We start from the raw sequence: 23566 nt of genomic DNA, 5'->3' as shown, positions 1-23566 counted from the left end.
AGTATGTTGATGGCGAGATGCTTGTAGTGATCTCGTCGCAACATTCCTTCTGGATTTCTCAAGGTGACAGGCTGCCGCAGCAACCTTCTCGCATTTTTTAAAGGACGCCTTTGGGGGCCATCAAAGTGATGCCTTGGCACAGCTCGCATAGATGCCCGCGACTCCTCTTTGTAGTTGTTATAGCAGTGCTATTCTTGAACACCAACAGCAACGGCTTGTTACATGTGAGCGTAACATGCAGGAAGCAGAGTTAAACAGTCAAACGAGTGAATACAATCAGCAGCCAGACGGAGGAGAGTGGTGGGGAGGGGCACTTGCCTCCCCGCCATTATAGTTTTCTCACAGCAGCTCTGCCATCCCCCTATTTCGATTTTTCTCATGCAACCCGGTTATAACAACTGAATTTTCGGGGTACTTCAATGTTGTAATAAGTGGGTTCGACTATATATGTCAAACACATAAAATTCACTCACTTGCAATCATGAGCCCAACTGTGGTTAAGTTACTTGTCCTGCTCACCAAAAGTGCAGCATGCTTGGACAGCTTTTGTCCTGTGACATATTCTGGCGCCGTCTTATAGTGTGTACATTGTAGCTCAGTCTGTTCGTTTGGTTGCTGTTGAGCAAGAGAAGCAGCAATGTCAATTCTGGCACAGTGGATTTTGTGCACATGATTTAATCTGGCTGGACACCTTAGGGTTAATAAAACGGAAGAGCTACCATAAAGATTAATTTTTCGTGTAACATAAAAATATTGGGGGAAATTTAATTTAATAAAAGTGATAATAACTGAATACCTACCACCATCTACATTGTGAGGAGGGCTTGTTCAAAGCCGAAAAGTGACGATCACTCATGACGAGCTGAGGTCATCTAGATAAATCCCTTACAAGGAAGCTTTAGCTGCTAGTCACTTTCTAAGCACTTGGGAATGCAGAAATTGTTTTTCTTAGCAACCACTGCACAGTATTTCGTGAGGTTGGCAGCATTTCAAAGAAAAAGTTAAAATATAATGACTGAAAAGCGGATATTTTTATTTAGGTTGTTCATATTTTGCAAATATCCTTAAAAATACCCAAGTTAAAAAACAACAACGAGACTACGAAGTTTACAACTATCAAACTCAGCAATGAAAAACGATATGACAGTTCTTTAAGCTGCACCTAATAATACATCCCTGTGAAATTTATTGCTAATTGGCAAATATAACTTTTGCAAAACCCATGTAAATGTTGTAAAAAATTCATGTAAGCTGTAAACTGATAATGCCAAGTGTGTCCGCTTTAGATGCTCTAACAGATGTAGTTTACAGAATTGCTATATCTGTTCTTGGTGTAGTTATGAATTTGCAAACTTCATGATTTTATGTGTCCTGTTTTTTTTCTTTACATGTATTACCAATTTTTGTCAAAAAACATCAGCCCCTAAATCAAAATTTCGCTTGATACAGTCACTAGAATTTAACTTTCCAACAGAAATGCAGCAAACTTATTTAAAACGGGTCCAGGGATTTTTTTTACTAAAGCATTTTTGCATTTTGCATGTATTTGAATAGGTGACATCAGAGTTGAGCCTGGTCTAAAGCTAGCTGTTACAGGGTTAGTTGCGATAATATATATATATAATCGGTAAATTGCTCAGTCCTAGTACTGAGGCCTGAAGTGTGCAACTCAACGCTGCAGGGCACTCCTGGCTGCCTGAAAGGTGTGACATTAGTGGTGACTGGAGTGTTGGAATGCATCGAGCGTGATGACGCTAAGGAACTGCTGGAGCGCTGTGGCGCCAAGGTCACTCAAAGTGTCAGCCGCAATACCACCTACGTTGTTGCGGGCCGGGACTCAGGCCCAGCCAAGATACGCAAGGTACGTAATTTGCAAACTTAAGATTATGTAGCACTATGTGGGGCATCTCTTTATTGGGTTCCGAGCATTGCACTCATTAGAGCTTTAGCTTGTAGTCATTGTTGCAGCTTGCTATTATTACCGTTTACGGTTTACTGGGTTACTGGGGCCATGGACGGCAGTAGCAGTGCTGCTAGCGGCATCTTGTGGCACTTTGTCCAACTGCAATGTGTTTGAAGCATCTTTGTCTTGTGTGAGTGTTCACTTTGAAGGAAAATCATAGTAGGACTGCGTGCTGTCAATTGTGCCACTACCAACACTGTACACCAGAACATAAGTAGGCTATCGTAGATCACTGCAGTGAGCATCTTCAATTTTCCACCTCTGGCTACCCGCAGGCTACTCGAGCCAGCCAGAGCGCCTCTGTTTTCCTCGGGTTGCTTCATCGACCATTTCATTCACTCGGGCTGGATGGTTCTGGCTACCTGTGGGCTGCCAGAACCAGGCAGGACGATTTCGGTCTGGCTGCTCTCTGGAAGTTCTTTGGCTAGCAGATGACGAAATGAGGCAAAAAACACTCGCCGCCATTTTTGCGGAAACTTGATGGATCGCAGCGTGACCGCTTCAGAACTTTTACCTCGCTCAGTGAACTGGCTATGGTCACCTTTGGATCACATTACATCTAGTGTTATCTTCTAAGGTTCGGCTTGCACAGTTTTGCTTTGTGAGGGTAGTGTGATATGACCCATAGAGAACCATTTGAAGCTTTTTCTTGTCTGTGTATTCCGTGAAGGCTTCTTCACGGCTGTGAACAGTACACCTTGCTATCATGCATGCGTGCTATCTGCGTTGTGTTCTGCGCAAGCTGTAGATGCTCATTCCCACACATTACGGCGCCTTTTCGGTTCATCTTTCTCTGGTGGTATCGCTTTTTACAGCTCTCACATATATCTAGGTATACCTCCTTTTTCTGAAGTTAGCGAGGGCATCGCAGCTAGCCATTGTTCGAGGGCATTGCAGCTAGCCAGTGTTCGCTCTGTCTCTCCCTCATACATTTGTCTGGCAGCTCGAAACTGATGTGTTCTAACTAAGTTAGGTTGCACTGATTGAGTAATGGCCACTTGTGCATAAGCTTATTGCTCTCATGGTTGACTAATATAGTAGAACCTCGTTCATACGGTTTTGGCAGAAACCATGAGAAAAAACGTACTAACCAAGAAAACGTGCAATCTGAATAACTAAAAAAGTTTGACAGACTCAGCTATTGTTGACATCTATGTACTGCGAAGCATCACGCAGATCGTTGCAGCACGAGGGGCCGATTCATGCCAAGCTGGTGGTGCTCCGGCGGCCTGTGGCGTGTTTTGTTGTTTTTCTATTTCATGGTGTTTTAAGATGGCGATGGGAAACCGAAACGAAATCTAGCTGGTGGGCAGCAGTAGATGCCGCCGAAGCGAAACGGAATGCCCACATCGTGCCGCCTGCAACACGGAACAGCAGCACGTTTAGATTATCACCTACTAAAAGCATGCAGTACATTACCAATGGCACTGCACACCATGCGCTGTAAAACAGATAGGTGAAGATGCTTATTGCAATAGGTTTGGCAGCGATAGCTGTGAATGCGGCGTACGATGACCCAGGTGGAGATTTGCGGGTACCAGAATAAGAAACTATGTGCATCATCGTTCTCACGTGAGACGGGCGGCAATATACTGTTTTCGATTGCGCACGCCTCGTGCCTTTTCTTGTTCATGTGGAATCTAGCGGCTGGAAAACTTATGTGATCGCAATCTGCAGCCAGGAACAGTGGCGCATTTCGATTATCGTCTATCAAAAGCATACGCTACGCTTCCGAGGGCACCACGGGCTGTGAAACAGATAGGCGAAGATGCTTATCTCAGTAGGATTGGCAGACAGCTGTGAATGCCGCGTGCGATGACCCCGGAGAGGATTTGCTGGTACTGAAATGAGAAAATGAGTGCGTGCTGGCATGCTGACGTGAGATGGGCTGGTGAGTATTGTGGTGAAACTGCCACGGCGAGCAGCGGTATACTGTTCTCAACCTCGTGCGCCTCGCACATTTTCTTGTTTATATGGATCTAGCGGCCGGAAAACTTATCATGTGATCGCAATTAGGTGACATTGGTGCCGAAAAATGATTCTTTCTGGTGACGTATGAACCGGTAAAAAATTATTGTAACTCTATTGGGTCCTTTTCTGTGTTCTCGATAGTGAACTTGGGTGCCGGGAAAACGTACGTAACGGGAACATATGAACGAAGTTCTACTGTACTGTTTCTTGTGGGAAACTTTTCACTGGTCACATGCGGCATGCATTTTCATGCACCAGCCACAGCCCCAGCTCCTTGAGTGCAGGGGCACAAGAGAAGCACTATCAGCTGAAACAAACTTTCTGAAATCGAAGCCCAAGCAGCTTGGCATAGAATTTTATGTGTATAAGACACGTCTGATATCCTGCTTTTTTGTGTCTTGTCAAATGATGACAAAATACCAACACATCAGTGTCACCGGTGGGTGACGTGATCACTGCAAGCAGACACCCTCGAGTGATCGTTTTTGGGGCATGATCACTTACGCGCGCTGTTGCATCTTGGCATCAGACACGTTGGAGGCCATTTGTTGTGCTGTGCAAAGTGAGGTGCCCAGTGCACGTCCTGTGCTGAGTTGCGTGAAATCTCGCAAAAATGATAGTATCCCTGAATGCAACTGTATATTTTCAAGCTGGCAACGTATAAATGAACAGACAACACTGAGCGCAGCTGGCCTTGTCAGCCGCTGCCATCCTGATCGCATGTTCACAGGCCAGCTGTCCCGGTGTTCAATTTTGAAAGCTTTGGGCAGATTCAGTTTGTCTTGGGATCCCAGCCCACGTGACTTCTTATTAGGACAGAAACTAGATGGCTGCCGTCTGGCTGCCAGCGGGTTGCCCAAACTCCAAAAATTGAAGAGGCCCAGTGTTAGCTTTGTGTGACCTTGCTTTGGCTTTGTGTGAGGGGAGAGCGCCCTTTTGCTTGCAGAAAGCTCTGACTAGTTTCCAGGCTTCCTCCTAGCCTCCTCCTTCCTTCCCTCACATTCATTTCCCTTCTCCCTATTCACTTCACTCAGCCACTGCATGCCTTTGTCCCTTTGTTACCGTCTCATAGCGCTTTCCCTCTCTCAAAGTTGTCTCTCTGCAGCACCTGCTCCCATCACTGGACATGTTCGCACATGCATTCGACAACGTTTTTAGCATTGTGCCAAGCTTGCTATCTTTGTAAAGTGCCAAGAGTGCTGTCAGCCACATATTCAACATGTTTATTGCCAAGTCTCGCGAAAGGGAAACTATCTTTAAAAGTGATCACGTAAGAATACTTTCCCGGCACATATGTAAAGTACGAATGCATGTGAGAACTTATCCACCAAAAGGCACACATCATATCAGGTACGCATGTTGCGTGTTCACACACGCAATTCAGAGCTTTGTATGTGTGCGAGCACACAAGACCTCTCATGCATCTGTCGTGGGGTTTCTGGTTTCATTCGGCTTGTTGTATCATGCCGACACTGCTGGCTGACACCTCGGAGGAGGACTATACCACAGATGCTGCGGTGCTTGTGCCCGCGTTTGCGGATATGTGCTGCATAGCATCGACAAGATTCAGAGATTCGTCTGTGCAGGTGATGGAAACCATAGGTGAACTTAGTTGCCAATTGATTTTTTTTTTTTACGGAGAGGGGCCGCAGAATTTTTCACACACTGTTTAAAAAATGAATCTGGGACCTCAGTGTAGTGTGATGCAATGCTAACACATTTCTCTCGTATTTACAGCTAAATTGCCACTGATATCTTTTCCCAAATTCCTTACAGGGCGCAGGACTGAAACAAGGCATGCTTATGGCCACTCACTGAAGCCTCAAACTGTGCTCAGACTGCTGTGTAAAATAATGCAACTGCTAATGGCCAACTACGAGCGCTTTTATTCAGTTTTACATGTTGTCTTGGCTGCTCTCATTATTTGCGAAAGCGCTAATTACAGGGCGCAGGCCTGAAACAAGGCATGCTTATGGCCACTCACTGAAGCCTCAAACTGTGCTCAGACTGCTGTGTAAAATAATGCAACTGCTAATGGCCAACTACGAGCGCTTTTATTCAGTTTTACTTGTTGTCTTGGCTGCTCTCATTATTTGCGAAAGCGCTAATTACAGGGCGCAGGCCTGAAACAAGGCATGCTTATGGCCACTCACTGAAGCCTCAAACTGTGCTCAGACTGCTGTGTAAAATAATGCAACTGCTAATGGCCAACTACGAGCGCTTTTATTCAGTTTTACTTGTTGTCTTGGCTGCTCTCATTATTTGCGAAAGCGCTAATGCACTTTTTAAAGACAACCAGACTTGATGAACATCGTGAGTGAATATTAATCTGCAAGGGCGCACACAATGACTCTACTTCTCTCTATCTTTTCTTGTTCTTTCTTTACCTTTCCCCACATTTACAGCAGCCAACTTGGCGTGACCTTAGTTAACCTCCCAGAATTTCCTTCTCTCTCTCTCTCTCTCTCATTCAACGAGTTCACCTCATTTACACTTTCCCAAGCTGATTGTCATGTCACCTTGAAGCTCTTGACAACAGTCTTGGAACAGAACTGCATGCAACGCATTTGAAATCCTCACACCCACTTCTTGCAGCGATGCCCTCTTAATGTGCCCGAAAGCACTGTGTGGCTAAACTTTCTAAGCAATGCAGCTAAGCACAGCTTTTACCGTTAAAGCATGCTGGATTTATTTTGCTTGACTGTGATCGAATGCGTATCCCATCGTTGGCACAACAGTAACTGTAGCACAGTTAAACCTCGTTAACGAAGTCCATAAAATTGGCAATTTGCTGAGTTATATATAAGTTTCATTGTATTGCAATTCAATCTTTTATGCAAATAAGTTCAGCCACCAATTAATTTTTCTTGCACGATAAAGGCTACAGTAGTTTCCGAAATATAGGGCAGTCAGAAAAAGCAAGTTTGAATAAGAAAACAAAATTTTTTTTTGTTTTGTTGAATTAGAGAGTCAGCGATGAAAGATGTGGTTTCATGCTTGTTGACAATATCCTCACATCAGCAGTACGAATTAAGTGAAGACAGCCATGCTTTCTCATCCATTCCGCCCCCGCAGCTGATAGTGTTGCCTGCAGTGGAAGGTGCTATCAGGGAAGGTGCTAGCAGGGAAGGTGCTATCATGAGAAGCACCGGGAGTGCAAGGGGGGAATGCTTTGTCTGCCTCTCACTTCAACGCATCTCTGAAACTTGGGATGATGCAATCTCCAGCACTCCGCAACGTCCACAAGACGGCAGCGCATAATGCCACACCATCTCCCCTTGCCCGGTCTTTGCATACACAGCAGATTACCTCTACAATGGCCTGCAGGCTGCTAATGCGCTCAGCCATACGCAGCCACAGCCACGCTAGAACAAAAGATGTGTGCCAGCTATCCCCCTGCTTTAGTGCACACTTGATCACGTTATTGTGAGCAAGCTCCCTCCTTTCCCCTTGCTCGCTTGGGAAGACAACACTTATCAAAATACCGTCTTTCTCGGCTAACCCTTGCATGCTTTCACTCACCCTAAAGCATGCAGCTCGCAGGGTGCAATAGGATCTTGTCGCAGTTGGACTTTATACGGAGGAACATGACACTGCTCCACTTCGGTTGTTACTCTCGGTCGCGTGTGCAGTGCGTGATTTGAGCAGTGCATTTGCAAGCAATCGATGTAACATAACCATTTGATCATCCACATTCGCAGAAGTTTCCGTTTATTGTCTAGGTATTCCATTACGGTGGCAGTGAAATTTCGTTATATTGAAATCGTGCATAAACACACTTTGTTATGTTAAGGTTTGAAATGCATGGTTTTCTATGGACAAGAAATTATAAAAATGTTAGACACCTTTATGTCGAGAATGTCAAATGATATATTATTTGTCTAACTTTGTCCTTCCAGCATGTGGTATACTAAGTTTCGGTCACGAGAGCAAGGGATGCATTTTGGTGGTTAATTGCAGAAACCACTCCCTTTGTTTGTTGGCTAAATGGATTCAGATTTCAGATGCCTTTCATGTAATAAATATGCATGATTGCATATTTTCATTGTGAATACGCGCAGTGAGAGAAGTCTCTCTACTCTAGCCTTCGTACTGTAGTTCACTATCTATGAAGTGGGTTATGATGTCATCTAGCAGTGGCTCGCAAGGATTAACCAGCATGTGTGCGTGATACTTAGTGAATTATTTTTCCCCAAAATGTTCTCTCTCCAAACTGGTGTGTAGCCCTTGCAGCCTTACATGAGTGAATGTGGTATATTATCAAAATTTCAGTACAGTATGCAAGAGGTTTTTATGTTTTTTTTTATGTAGCTCTTATATTGGAAGTTCGTGCTTGCATTGTTCATGCACTCATTGCCTCTCATGCAAATGTAAGAACCTTCTATTCATTCGTCATCTCATTTCAGGCCGAAGAATGTAAGGTGGAAATAATAGATGAAAATGCTCTGTACGAGCTGATTGAAAGTCGTTCAAGTGGTGATGGCAAGCGGAAGGCTGAAAAAGCAGAAGCTAAGGAAGAGCCAGAAGAGGAAGATACCCCAAAGAAGAAACGAAAAGTGGAGCCTGAAGACAGTTCGGAAGACCATCAGGAAAAGAGGGCACGAAAAGTCAGTGAGCGTGTCATTTCCTCAAACAAGAAGTCAGGAGACACTGCTGCCGAGGACGCACCGTCGGCATCCAGCAGCCAGAAGACATGGACATCTGCTGTAAGCTACTCCTTAGCCTCCCCTTGCAAATCTCCCCTTGCAAATCTTTAGCTGCAAAAGTTTCCAGAGAAATACACTTATTAAATAAAAAGAAAAAAAAAAGATGGGCTAGATATTTTTGGGAATGCATTATGTAACCACACAAATGACAGCGGACGAAGAAGGAAACATACAGGACAAGCGCAGAGAATAGGGCGCTGAAAGTCCTGTATGTCCTGCTTGTCCCGTGTGTTTCCTTCTTCGTCCGTTGTAGTTTGCGCGGTTTCATAATGCATTCCAATATCGACCACCAACTAGCCCGCTTCTCACTGTTAAATAAATATTTTTAGTTGTCTGACATTGTGCTTTCGGTAATTCGTATTGCAGACTGCATTTAAATCATTTTGCGAATGTTTACGGCAAGGTGTAGAGCATGGTAATCTGTGAGCTGAGAGGTAGCAGAAAAATAAACTTAAGTGGTTTGCAGGTGACGTCTCACAAACAGGAAGACTTTTGCCACAGCACCTTTTATGCAAGGGAGCCAGATCCCAGGCGTTGCGAGAGAATAGAGCATTCTCACAGGCTGTTTCTTTGTGCTACTAAAAAGTGCTGATGCCATCCAACAGGGATTCTATGAAAATACTGTATCACGATATAATTTGACCGACTTGTAATAACACCAGCTTTAACAATACATCAGCTATAACGATGAACAGCCATTGCACCGTCAACTTTTGTGTGTGTTCTGTGGTGCAATAAACCGCTTACTACAGTACTCCCATGCTGCATTATTGGTTATGACAAATAAATCTGTCTACTGGGTACGCCAAAAGTAAAAAAAAAGGCAAATTTCTTTAAAGAAAGAAGAAATGGGGAAAAAAGAACACGAGCCGCCGCATTCGCCTCTGTACCCTACGCCTTTACACCCGCCTTTGTGCCGCACACCTCGCACGGCATGCTTTGTTCACATTGCCCTATGCATTGCCGGCCTCGTGCACCGCTCTCATCTTGTTTCCACCCCACTTAATGTCAGCGCACTCAGCTATTGTATCGGAGAGATGAAAGGGAGACAGGAGAGCATTGGCACCAGTCCGTACCTGCAACAAAGTTGCACAATTGTTTTTAGTCCTACCAAGTCATGATTTACAACAAGAAAAGTGCAGTAACTAACTGGCCACACGGTTACCAATACAAATAAAGGTATACTGTAAATAAAATGGTTAGGGCCCACAACAGCGCTAGAAGCATGACAAAAACGAAACTGCTTTTATGTTTATGAGAATCCAGCAGAACACAAATAAGTATGTGCAGCCCTGCTGTCATGCATGTTATAAGAAGGGAATGTGGTTTATTATTGATTGTTGTACAGAATAAGCAATTCAAAATTCAGGACATTTGGCCGTCCTGACTGGGTCAAGTTGGGGCTCGAGGGTTTTACTCAAAATTGGAACTGTCTTGTTAAATTCGGGATGGTTAGCAACCCTGTTTGGAAGCTACAACAGGCAATACTGTAGCAGACAAGGTCGATGGTGCATCTCGAGAATATTGTTCTTGAAGAGATGGCGGTATCACGACGAGAGCCTGCTGCTGCCATAGTAACTGAGTTCAGAGGTATCGCTGAAGTGTGCTGCCGATTTCTTGCTTTCTCTCACCGATACCTGTCCCTCCTGCAGGAGATGTGGGTGGACAAGTACAAGCCACAGACGACCAAGCAGATCATCGGCCAGCAGGGAGACAAGAGCAACTGCGGCAAGTTGCTCCTGTGGTTGCGCAACTGGCACAAGAGCCGTGCCGGACCCAAGAAACCAATTCGTGAGTGTTTCCTTGCTGGGCTTCTACTGCCCCGTTATGTTCACTGTATGTGGCCCTCAATGTGAAGTGTCTAGTACTTGCCTGCATAGTAAAATATATATACATATATATATATATAAATAAAAGGGCCATTGAAATGAAGCCTTAGTGCCAGGGTTATTGTTGGTAGCTGTTCCCCCATTTGGCTTTCCAAAAACTTGTTTTTGTGGCTCCTTTCTATGATGCGTTACTTTGTGTAGTTCAAAGTGAGACTGGGAAGTAGGATTTGCTTTCAACGTGGCACCAAGATTCTGCTTAAGTGGCTATTAAAAATGTATATATATATATATATATATATATATATATTTGCAGATTGAATGTAAACAATACTTGTATGCAGTATTGTAGCAGGCCATTCTAGTTCATTCTGATCAGTTACATTGTTTACAGGATGGGCACTTTTATATGCATCTGGTAAAAGCACTTGGGTTATCGATTGGTGCCCGCTTGGGATCATGTTTACTGCAACATTCGAGCTTGTAATATTGAACATAGACCCACTTTTTCAGTAGTGGCGATATTAGTTTAAGAATTTACTAGAATTGCCTATTACTATGCTTAGTGTTTTATTACTGTAATGAGTGTTAGAAGAAAGGTTATGGCAACCTCCACATGGGTACCCGAAGCAACTATGGGGCGTAAGGTACCTTCTACTGGGCCAAAGCTCGGATGGACATACACGCCGGTTGAAAGCCAGAGAAAGTGATTCTCCCCTGTCAAGAACGTAGTCCTTTTAGTCGCAGGAGCTTGGCTGTCTCTTACAAATACTACTACGTAGCTTTTTGTCTGCAAGCGGTCAAACCAGGGCATTGTCCTTGCCTGTGCTCTTAAAAAAAATGGCACCTTTTGTATAACGCAGCTAAATGGGGAGGAGGTGGAGGCGATGGTTCCGCCTTCAAGGCAGCACTCCTGTCTGGATCCCCTGGCATCGGCAAGACTACCACTGCTACACTTGCAGCACGGGTGAGGCAACTTTAGGGTAAAGCAGGCTGCTGACTGGTTTTTTAGTATGCCTCTGTCACATGCATTATTATGTCACTCGTAGCCAGTAAGGCACCCTTTATTCAGCATAGTATTTGAGTAAACCCTATAAATTTACAAGTTTCTGCATGTCCAGGCATTGGCAGTTTTATGTGCACAACTTTACATGCTGCTCATACTGCACATCATCTTTTGTGGTCCTCAGCTTCATGAGAGTCTGTCAACACGCAGGTTGATTGGTAAATGAACTGCATCCATTGTTCAAGGTATGCCATTACCTTACTAAACTTCAGGTACTAAGATTGTTTGACTGGTCTCCTAGCTTTCCTTATACAGTCTACGCTCATTACAATGGACCCCCGTACAACATACTTTCGGATATAACGAGCCATATTTCAGCCTTAGTCTGTTCTACCTATTTTGTTAATGCAACGAAGTTCGCTTTTAACGGACCGCGCTACAACGGACTATTGGCTACAGTGGATGAAAGTAGTGGTAATTTTTTTCAATATCGGCCGTATAAAACAGACTTTTGCCATGTCGGCACGGGCTGAAAACTGACCTGTGAGAGTGAGCCGATGATCACGGCTCAATATTGCATGCGTGAGGGAGGAACGTGGTGCGGAAACGCGCTGTCTTCTTTCATGCGCTAGGTGCGGCGGGGAGGGGGGTCTACTCTGATGGCGGCTGCTTACGGCGTGGCCACCGTATCTTGAAAGCGATCTGCAATGACAAAGTGCTCGCCCGCACGAGCTCCTTATCTTGAAAGCGATCTGTGATGTTAAAAAGTACACCCAGTGCCAGTAGCTTCGTATGCGCCATGCTTTCGACGTTTAGTTCGCGTTGAAGCCAGACACAGTACGAAGGTCCATTCGCTCGCTGCTGCTGCTGCACTTATCTTGCTTAGTTTGCTATCGCAATCGATGCTTCGCGTTTCACATGAAACTGCGACACCTTTTGTTTGTTTTTACATTAGAAGTTCGTCACTCGCTGTTCGCAATAAAGTTATTAGACATTGCGATGAAAGTTTCGGAAGTGAGGCATTTCAGATATTAGGGACTTCGGATACAATGGATGTTTTTTATCAGGTTATCAGGGTTCGTTGCAATGAGAGTTGACTGTAATATCAAAATAGGACAGATGCACCGTGCAGTTGCCTTGTCCAATGCCCATTCTGCCCTGCTGGTTGAGACTTGTATGTAACCTTAAATGGAAATTGGCCTGTCTTGAATTACAGGAAGCTGGCTACAGCATTTTGGAGATGAATGCTTCAGACACTCGTTCCAAGAAGAGCCTTGTTGAACACGTGGCTGAGACCCTGGGCAACCTCACACTTACAGGTGTGTTTTAAAACTGCTACGTGGTCTTCATTTGGCAGGAATGTTGCTGCATGGGTTTGTTTATTCACATTACAGGTTCATTAAAGGGTAAAATGAGTAAGGGACGTACGATGCAAAAGGTTACAAATAGAGCAAATAATGAAGAGTATTACATTATCAGACAAAGCAGACATATACAGTAGATCCCCAATTATACAACTTTCTCGGGACCACGTGAAAACGGTATATAATTCAGGCATTGTATAATCTTACCAACAAAAATGATGTCTATAATACAGTCTTACGCCAAACAGTTGCGAGGAGCTTCAATTTAAGCTATGGGCTAATAACCTGCAAGGCTCTGAAACCAAAACAGCTTATTAAGCGTACTGTGTATTTCGATATGCGCCCACCAGGATGTTAAAGCATTATTTTCTCATTTACAGACTTTAACAAAATTGGTCAATTTCTTACAGTCTTTCTTTGAGCCACTCAGCAAGAAGGTCACCTACGACGTCATTGCCTGCACAGACGAATCTCTAAATGCTGTTGCTGCCGCGTAGCACATGTGCTAACGTAGGCACAAACATGGGAGCATCTGTGGTGTCGTCCTTGTCCAAGGTGGCAGCCAGCAGTGTTGGCATAATATGGCAAACTGTGCGAAACCAGAAACTCCGGGACAGACACGCGAGAAGGCTTCTGTGCTGACACGTTAACAAAGCTCCCAACTGCATGCATAGACACGTATCGGACACAGTCTGTCTGCTTTTCAGTGACTAATCAATCCGATCTTCGCACGTGCCTTGGCATTTTCTATATGCGCCAGGGCAGTGTTCTCAGGTGATCATTTTCAGAGGTTATTTCACTTTTGGGAGACTTGGCACCAAAAACGGAAACGGCTGCTTACGTTAATGTGTCTGATGGCAGTAGCAGTCGCTGCTGAGAGAAAACAGCAAGATAAAGAAAGCACAGTGAGACAACAATAAAGGGACGAATATGGGCAGTGGTTGAGTGACACGAAGAGGGGAAGAGAAGTAGAATGATGAGAGGGCAGCAAACAACGCTAGGGAAGAAAAGAAGAGGTTAGGAGGGAACCGAGAAACTAGTCGGAGCTGTCCGCATGTAAAGGAGTGCGCTCCCCTTCCGACTCTGGTAGGGAGCTGCCAGAAGCCGGCGGCACTTCTCCTGCATCGCCATTGGGTTCGCAGTTTTATGTGGGCTGTTGTATGAAATGGGGTGTGCGTAATCTCGCCGTCATTAAATTGAGGTTTTTGATACAGTGTTTCTATGGTTAGTTTGCTGGGACTGCACTCATCCGACGTAAAATCGGGGACATTGCAGAATTGGCGGACAGATAACCAGGGTTCCACTGTATTTAGAAAAGGAACTATTCATGTGCTTATATTTGAAAATATTAAAGCAAGTCAGCAGAACAGATGAACATAGAAAGCAACTCACAAGCATTGTTATACATAAAGATTAATGAAAAAGTTTTGCAGTTCTTCATGAAAAGCATCATGATTGGGTAAAGAGGCACTGTTGTCAGGAAGACTGTTTCAGATTTTTATGGCACAAGGCAATGCTGATCAGTTGAATGACTATGTGTTACTGAAGATGTACAAGAAACTATGGTTATGTAAAGTGCAATACACTTTCGCGAGTGATAATTCAGGTCAACATGTGTGTGTTCAGAGGGCTGCCTGCCCTTATCCCTTTGAGGGTCAATGGCATAAATATATGGCACCGCGGTGTAGAAGCTGCATTGCCATAGTCATCAGCGGTAATCGTATGTGGATAACAGCAACGCCGGAACACTTCTTGCCTATTTGTGCCTTTAAAGCCTTTATTCTTGCGTTAAGCACCGCGCATAACCACCGCACCGCATGCTTCCGTAATTGCATAGTCTCCATCCATGATTGCGTCGATAGCAGCTGTGGTTTTCTCTGCAGTGGTTGTGGAAAGCAGTAGTTTTGTTTTCACTCGGAACGCGCGTCGGCTGTGTACCTAAAGAACTGTGCAGTCACCATCCATGAACGTGTCGATAGTGACTGCAGCTTTGTGCACCGTTGTTGCAATGAATAGAGGTTTCGCTCTGTCTGTGCTCTGTGTGCGCGTCGGCCGCATGCCTTCAGCACTGCAAACTTGCCCTTCATAATGGCGTCAACAGTGGCCGCCGTTTCCTCTGCAGTGGTTGCGGTGAACAGTTGTTTCGCTTTCACTTGGTGAAAAGCTGTCGAGGATGAAGAGCACTGGCTACATCGCGATTTACAGACGATCTGTAGCAATCAGCTCACTAGCAAAGAAAGAAAAAGTCAGGATGTGCTCACGGTAGTGCAAAGCGTGTCACAAATGAAGGTGCGCACAGCGGCCGTGCTGCAGAGGAATTCGCAAGGCCTCAATCGCTGATGTGTCACTCAATGAGTCACAATATGATGAGAATTGCAGCTTCCGCACTGCTTTTGTGTGAAATAGAAACATCATTTGCTCAATCATCACCAAATAAAATGTTGACGTAGTAAGCATTTGCTAACTGTTTTATGGATACCCTCGATAATTCAATGTTCGGTTAATTCAGAAATCTTTTCAGTCCCGTGAAATCTGAATTAACGAAGTTTTACTCTGTCTATTTCAGTGTATTGTCCAAAAACAAGAAAGGGGCTGGCAGATGGAATGGCACACTGTGGTATAAACTTTTTTAAAACAGGGTTGAAGTGCCTCAGACAGGCTGGCCAACGTTTCGATAGGTGGACCTATCTTCGTCAAAGAAGATATCAACGAAGATAGGTCCACCTATCGAAACGTTGGCCAGCCTGTCTGAGGCACTTCAACCCTGTTTTAAAAAAGTTTATACCACAGTATTTCAGTGTATCTACTTTTTTAGTCTTATAGTAAGTATTTATGGAAGCCCATCTGTATTCATGAATAAGCAATGCATATCTACCTACGGAAAATATTTTTTTTTCACTTTATGGTCTAATAAAGAAGATTGCTGTATACTTTTTCGAAATGAGTCAGTCTGAAGATCTTAAATCTGCAATAAAAAATGAGACCCTGGAGGTCACATTTGGCGAAAAAAAATTGGCCTCAGAGGCTTAAAACAGTTGCTGTTAGAGCTTGGCTCGAAATGAAGTTCCATCCGGGGTAAACAGTAAACATTGTTGGTCAGCAATCCAATGAGGAGACACTTCTTGAAGTAGTGGCAGAACAGCTAATAATTTCCATGCTTGACGTAGTAGTTCTGCGGAAACCCGCAAGGTGGAGAGAAGTAATGAATAAAGGGAAAATCAGACATCCACCCGTTTGTAGCAATTGCTACAAAGGAAACCCATACGGGTTCCTCGAAAGAAAAGCCTCATAGTTGAAAAAAAATTCGTCCTGGTCCGGGACTCGAACCCGGGACCACCGCCTTTCCGGGGCAGCCGCTCTACCATCTGAGCTAACCAGGCGGCTAGCAGATGGCTGGGCGAAGTCGAATTTGTCGACAACACGAAGCAACGGCAAGGTTTGACGTAGTAGTTCTGCGGAAAGCCGCAAGGTGGAGAGAAGTAACACGAATTTTTCTTCAACTATGAGGCTTTTCTTTCGAGGAACCCGTGTGGGTTTCCTTTGTAGCAATTGCTACAAACGGGCGGATGTCTGATTTTCCCTTTATTCATTACTTCTCTCCACCTTGCGGGTTTCTGCAGAACTACTACGTCAAACCTTGCCATTGCTTCGTGTTGTTGACAAATTCGACTTCGCCCTGCCATCTGCTAGCCGCCTGGTTAGCTCAGATGGTAGAGCGGCTGCCCCGGAAAGGTGGTGGTCCTGGGTTCGAGTCCCGGACCAGGACGAATTTTTCTTCAACTATGAGGCTTTTCTTTCGAGGAACCCGTATGGGTTTCCTTTGTAGCAATTGCTACAAACGGGTGGATGTCTGATTTTTCCTTTATTCATCAATCTCCATGCTTATGGCCACTTTTCTGCTTGCTTAGCGCAAAGTTGCTGGTTAAATTCCCAGCTGCAGCAGGAGCACTCCAATGCAAGCAGAACGCAAAAACGTTTGTCTTTTTATGTTTAAGTACTTAGCCCCAAATGTTCAAAATTTAATCTGGAGCCCTTCACTACAGCATCCGTCATGACCACTGTGCAGCTTTGGGATGTCAAATGTAAATCAAGCAATCGATCAGTTTATCAATCGCCTCTTTGTAGAAGACTTCTGATGCCGTTATACTCTCTCAGAACACATATTGGAGCCGATATTTTAATTATCATCATCAGCCTTTCTCTCTCTCTCTCTCTCTTTTTTTTTTGGTCCACTGCCGGACGAGGGCCTCTCCCTGTGATCTACTACCCCTGTGCTGTGCCAAATGATTCCAACTAGTGCCCACAAATTTCCTAATTTCATCGTCCCACCTAGCCTTCTGCCATCCTTGACTGCACTTCCCTTCTCTTGGCACCCATTTTGTTACCCTAATGGTCCAATGGTTATCTAGTCTGCGCATTACATGACCTGCCCAGTGCCATTTTTTTCTCTTAATGTCTATTAAAATATCGTCTATGCCCGTTTGCTCTCTGATCCAAACTGCTTCCTTTCTGTCTCTTAATGTTATGCCTAGCATTCTTTGTTCCATCGCTCTTTGCGCAGTCCTTAACTTGTTCTCAAGTTTCTTTGTCAGTCTCCAAGTCTCTGCCCCATATGTCAGCACCGGTAAAATGCACTGATTGTACACCTTCCTTTTCAATGATAATTTTTAAGCTTCCAGTCACGAGCTGACAATGTCTGCTGTGTGCAGCCCAACCCATTTTTATTCTTCTATGAATTTCCTTCTCATGATCAGGGTTCTCTGTGATTAATTGACCTAGGTACACGTACTCCTTCACAGACTCTAGAGGCAGACTGGCGATCCTGAACTCTTGTTCCCTTGCCCGGCTATTCATCATCATCTTGGTGTTGTGCATATTAATCTTCAACCCTACTCTTACACTCTCTCTGTTAAGGCCCTAAATCATTTGTTGTAACTCGTCTGCAGTATTGCTCAATAGAACAATGTCATCGGCAAACCGAAGCTTGCTGAGATATTTGCCGTGGATCCTTACTCCTAAGCCTTCCCAGTTGAATAACTTGAATATTATACTTCTTCCAAGCACGCAGTGAATAGCATTGGAGAGATTGTGTCTCCTTGTCTGACCCCTTTCTTTATAGGTATCTTCCTATTCTTCTTGTGCAGAATTAAGGTAGCTGTGGAATCTCTGGATACTTTCCTAGATATTTACGTAGGCGGTCTGTACTCCTTGATTGCGTAATGCCTCTATGACTGCTGGTATCTCTACCGAATCAAATGCCTTTTCATAATCTATGAAAGCCATATAGATAGGCTGATTTTGCTCTGCAGATTCATCGATTACCTGATTAATGACATGGAAGTGATCCATTGTAGGGTATCCCTTCCTGAAGCCAGCCTATTCCCTTGGTTTCCTAAAGTCCAATGTTGCCCTTATTCAATAGAAAATTATCTCGGTGAATATTTCATATAACACTGGGATGGGAGTAGGCTAATGGGCCCATAATTTTTTTATTCTTTGTCTCTCTTTTTGTGGATTAGTATAATGTTTGCATTCTTCCAGTTTTCTGGGACCCTTGCAGTCGGTAAACACTTCATTTCCAGGCATTATGTCTCCTCCATGTTTGATTAAATCAACTGTTATTCCATCTTCTCCAGCCGCTCTTCCCCATTTCTTGTTTTGCAAGGACCTTCTGACCTCGTCGCTAGTTTTATGGGAGGAGTGTCTGTATCCTGTTAATTACTGCTCCGAATGTAGGCATTCTGTCTCCTCTGGGTACTGCACAGTTCAGTATAGAGTTCTTGCGCTGATTTTACTATATCTTCGAGATTGCTGATGGTATTACCCTGCTTATCTTTCAGTGCATACATCTTGGTTTGTCCTATGCCAAGTTTCCTTCTGACCGATTTCAGGCTGCGTCTATTTTTTATGGCTTCTTCAGCCTTTCTGACGTTATAATTTCGAATATCTCTTACCTTTGCCTTGTTGATCAGTTTTGACAGTTCCTTCAAAGCTACTTCAACGCTACTTATGAGTGCTTTAAGCAGCAGGCACAAAATATGGCCTTTAATCACTTTTTTTTAGGTATTGGGAGCTTCTAATTAGATTTTTTGCAGCTTTTCGTTGACAGAGTGATCAAATTTAGGTACTTGAAGCCTTGCATTCTGAAACATTAGAGAGTTTTAGAATAGGGACCCCATGTTTTGGGGCCCCAAAGAAATAGCGTCGAAACCACTGCGCATGGGCAAGACGCAAACATCATTTGGGTTTTGCATCGGGCATCCTATTTAGTGCATTTTGCATCTGGCACTCTATGATTTAGTGGGAGCCCCAAAAGCTGCCCTCAAAGCTTTGCGTCAACAAACATGGCGGCACCCACTGAAGCAACGGCTCTAACCTAGCTCCAAACTGGCCTTGATTTGTGGTAACACCTGAAGTTCGTAAGCTAGGTCAAGAGCCTGCAGTTATCGCTTTCTCTCAACTAACGTGTGTAATGAAGATTGATCCATTAGATGCTGCTGATTCGAAATTCAATTGTCAATTTCATGGCTCATAGGACTAACACGGCTTAATGAAGCACAACAAATTGCTTGCTGCTGATAGAATAACATCAAAATTGTAATTACTAAATCCAAAAACACGGAATCAAAATTACTCTTCTTATCAGAAAATTGCATATTTTATTTTAAAATTTACGCTAGCTTTTCTTTGATGCCGTAGTGGCACTGCAAGTGCAAGACGCTATGCGCAAACACAAAGCCCTATTCTATAACTCTTCACTCCTGCGTGCCCCACTGCTAACACCTGAAAAACTCTTTGGGGCCTTAAACTATTGGGGCCCCTATTCTAGAACTCTATTAATAGTCAGTGCTGTAGCACATACCATCTAGACTCATGTAAGGCCTGTTCAAGGGCCACACCCCCAACCTGACAGCCTAAAATTTGGAAAATATTTCCAATAATGAAGCCATCACATTCAGTGTCCCTATGCCGCGTGCATGCATAGATGAATTTTCAAGCGCCGCTTACTTCCGTGCGCTTCTGCAAAATGGTGAGAGCTGCGCATTGACCTCTGATGCAACAGTACATCCGAGGATCTGGGGTGGGCACAAGTCGCCGACAGCGCCAGCACCATTTTGAGCAAAACCACATCAAAATTGCAAAAGGCCGTCGCTTTACACCAGAGTATTACTACCACAGTAGTGTTCCGCGTGTGCAGCATTCAGGTAAACACAAGCTCAAGCTGACGTTTCACAGGATTAGCGGAGGCACAAACGTGAACGGTCTGCACAGTGCAGCCATCTGGTCGCACTGAGCTCAACCAAACACAACTGTGTATTCGACTTTGCTGCTGGCGCAAATTTTTGGCAGGGGTGTAATCATGAACATGTTTTTCTAGACGTTTCAAATGTTTTACAGGTGGTTAGAGCAATATTAGCCCTTTGGCTGACCTTGCAGACCGATCAGGGCACTCACGTATGTCTACGCTAAAGCTCCTTCATCATAGCAATAGGACTATGGAGGGGCTTTAGCTTACGCCTCCACCCATCCTCCGAAATGCCCAGCTCGCCTGTGGTTACCAGAATACCGGAGACGCTTAGTGCTGCGACAGAATGCTTGCAACGCCCACAGCTTCGATAGCTCTCGCTTGGAATCGACTGCCAGGTGGCTGGTGGAGAGGTCAAAGAGGCCTGGCACGCTGATTCCAAGACAACCAGAAATAGACGACACCATGATGCAGAGCCAGTGAAGGCGTAGCTTAGCCCTGATCACTCGACAAACGAGTTGAGGAGAAAATGCATGGCTATGGATGAGGGTAACTTGTAATCGTCTGTAGCTCTCTTAATATCAGATGCTTCACACAATTGTGGCGTGTATGATTTACTGTAGCTGTACCCTACGTGCCTACAAAATTTGTCCGAACCGTTTCAGGGACCCTTTAAGGCATATTTTGTTAAACTGAAAAAATGTGCCTCAGTTCACTTTATTGTAAGATCCACTTGGTGTGCAAAAATGGAAAAAGTTGTCTTATTTATATTTTATGAGCACCACTTTGTATATCTTCTTCTTCTTTGTGTACTGTTTATCTGGTGCGCCATAAATTAAGCAGTGCATTGTGACATGCCCACGAAAAACTGAATGTCCACATTTTTTTTTACCAGGATCTGGCATGACATCCAGACATGTACTCATCATGGATGAAGTGGATGGCATGGCAGGCAATGAGGACAGGGGTGGAGTTCAGGCAAGTTCCAGCGCATGATCATCGAACTCATGGCATTGTCTGCTGCAAAGTCTCGCTCTAAATTATGGAAAGCTGTGGCTGCTAAAACCTTTCATTGACGAGATATTTGCTGAACAGGAGTCTTTATTGCTGTAAAGCTTTCGTTTTCGTTCTGCTTTGGCTGTCCTGGAACTATTTGTCCATTACTGCACCTCAAGTTTGAGAACTTAAGACGTCTCTGAAATGTGCTCTTAAAAACGTTGCCTAGCCAAACACGACGTTGGAATGAAAGTTTATATGCAAATTTTGCCTTGAGGGGCAGCTTCAGAGCAATGCACTCTGCATTGCCATGAAGCCACACCACACATCAACGGAGAGCAGCAGGGAAGGAGGTGGGATAACTGGACATACAAAACAAAAATTGCTTCTGTAGCTTTACTTTCTCCTGAAGATGACTCAGGATTGCTTTTACAAAGATTTTAACATTGTTGTATGAGGTTATTTGCACCTTTTTTGTCTCCTTCTAGAAGTTGTTCTGATTTGGAGTACAGGTTGCACTTCCGAAGTGACAGTACTTAGGTCTCAAAGTTACAGTCAGGGCTACAAGAGATGTAAGGTAATTGCTGCGCTAAACCAATGGCTTGTGCAAGTGGTCAGCCTGGCTTATCATAGCAGTGATTAACTTGGCCAAACTGCTGCTACAGTATCCTTTAATTCAGTGGACCTTTCTTTTGCAGTATTATGGAATGCTTATAATACAATGTTGTATTTGATTTGCGAACTTGAATGTTAGGATGTCCTGCTTATTCCGTGCTTGTTCATTGCATTTCTTGTGTCTTTTCAGGAGCTAATTGCTCTGATCAAGTCTTCACGAATTCCCATAATATGCATCTGCAATGACCGCTCACACCCGAAAATGCGCTCTTTGTTGAACTACTGTTTTGACTTGCGATTCCAGCGACCGCAGGTCAAGCAAATTCAGGTGGGTGAAAATGTGCTTTGAAGGACGTTAGGGTTTTAAGGCTAATCGCTTTCTTTGCCTATTTCACCTGCTTTTTTCATCTCTCCCGCACAAGTGAAAAAGACAGGGAGGAAGTGCGCCGTCTTCCATTGCACGCAAAACAACGGTGGGGGATTCTGCTCTAGCAGCGGGGGCCTGTTCCGTGGCCGAGCGCGGCCACCTAGGCCCTATCTTGAAAGCGATCACTAATGGAGACAAAGTCTGGGTGTGCCGAGGGCTGATAGCTTCGTGTGTGCTGTATTCTCGCCGCTTAGTTTGTGTTGAAGCGAGAGGCAGCACGAAAGGTCACGTTTCCTTACGCCAGCGTTTCGACAGCGAGTGTCCGAGGTCATCAAATGAGATGTGCTTATGTTCGCTTGTGTGCACGTGACACCATGTTTGTTAACGTTTTTAGTAAGTGAATGTGTACAAGTTTATACGGCTGATAAAATTACTATCCATACTTCGTATAGCTGTCTGATAATTTGCTATTGCAAGCAATAGTTCGCCATTAGGTGAAACTGCAACTTTTTTGATGTCAGCTATCGGTGAATAGCAGCCATGTATGGGTATGTTGCATATGACGACATATGCAACATACTTCAAAACTATGCAACATAGCTTCCAAAGTGGTAAGGAGCAGGAAAAAAGGGTGTTTGAGAAAAAAGTAACTTCGCACACTCAGCTTATAAACTTCACATGACAACTGCAAAATTTGTCTGCGATCTTCACTGCAATGTACGCTATCCACTGAATGTGTTTTATCACCAGGACCAAGGGGTGGTTCGGGACGCCTTTAATTTCACTGCAAATATTATTAAGGACATTTAAACTCAAATGGGGCTTTCTCTTTCGTACCTTTCTACACTGTACTTTCTCCAGTGCCGACAATGATGTTTGGGCATAGAAAATTAAATATTGAATTGGGATAGACATGTAAGTTACAATAGAATCTCTACTACAAACTTCGTGGGACTGACAAATTTAATTAATTATTTCGAAAGAGTAGTACTGAAAAAACATAATTTTCATGTTAGTAATATAACACAACAATGAAAATCATATACATTTGCAGCAGATACACATGTTGGTATGTAAGTAATAAACGAAAACGCTGGGCAGAGTTGGACTACAATTGATTGCTGGAAAAAGTCTGTTATCTCCTCCTGACGAGTAGACAACAAGCACTGCAGGACAAATGCCTCCACATCCTTGACCTTCCTGTGAATGTCATCGGGGACATCTTTGAAGCACCCAAGGAATGATCTGGTCTTCTTGAGAAAAACTAGAACATCCGAGCTGGAAACAGACTCTTTCTCTTCATGTGTTGACCCAGTGTCGAAGTCATCTTCATTGCTACTACATTTTTCTTTCTTGCGCACTTGGTTCGCCATTTTTTCGCTGGTGAGCTCCGTGGATGTGGCTACCGAGCTGTTGCTATCAACGTTATCATCGAAGGTCACCACGGTGTCTACGGGGAGCTTCTTGGTAAGCTCATTCCACAGCTCTCAGTTGAGTTTCGCGGTG

At 44.1% G+C, this 23566-nt stretch overlaps 1 protein-coding gene and 1 non-coding gene across 2 annotated transcripts in view; one reads left to right on the top strand and one right to left on the bottom strand.

Moving 5' to 3' along the window:
• Gnf1 (germ line transcription factor 1) overlaps nt 1-23566 on the top strand; it is a 63528-nt gene that overhangs the window by 15851 nt on the left and 24111 nt on the right. The window contains exons 11-17 of the mRNA XM_070534030.1: nt 1682-1861; nt 8341-8640; nt 10293-10431; nt 11330-11433; nt 12689-12791; nt 20978-21060; nt 21884-22021. Coding sequence (XP_070390131.1) covers nt 1682-1861; nt 8341-8640; nt 10293-10431; nt 11330-11433; nt 12689-12791; nt 20978-21060; nt 21884-22021 — 1047 coding nt within the window. The remainder of the gene's footprint in view (nt 1-1681; nt 1862-8340; nt 8641-10292; nt 10432-11329; nt 11434-12688; nt 12792-20977; nt 21061-21883; nt 22022-23566) is intronic.
• Nucleotides 16142-16216, bottom strand: TRNAS-GGA (transfer RNA serine (anticodon GGA)). The gene has a single exon. It is a non-coding gene; the product is annotated as a tRNA-Ser (tRNA).

The sequence above is a fragment of the Dermacentor albipictus genome, chromosome 2 (assembly GCF_038994185.2).
Source record: "Dermacentor albipictus isolate Rhodes 1998 colony chromosome 2, USDA_Dalb.pri_finalv2, whole genome shotgun sequence".
NCBI lineage: Eukaryota > Metazoa > Arthropoda > Arachnida > Ixodida > Ixodidae > Dermacentor > Dermacentor albipictus.
This window is presented reverse-complemented; position numbering and strand designations above follow the sequence as displayed.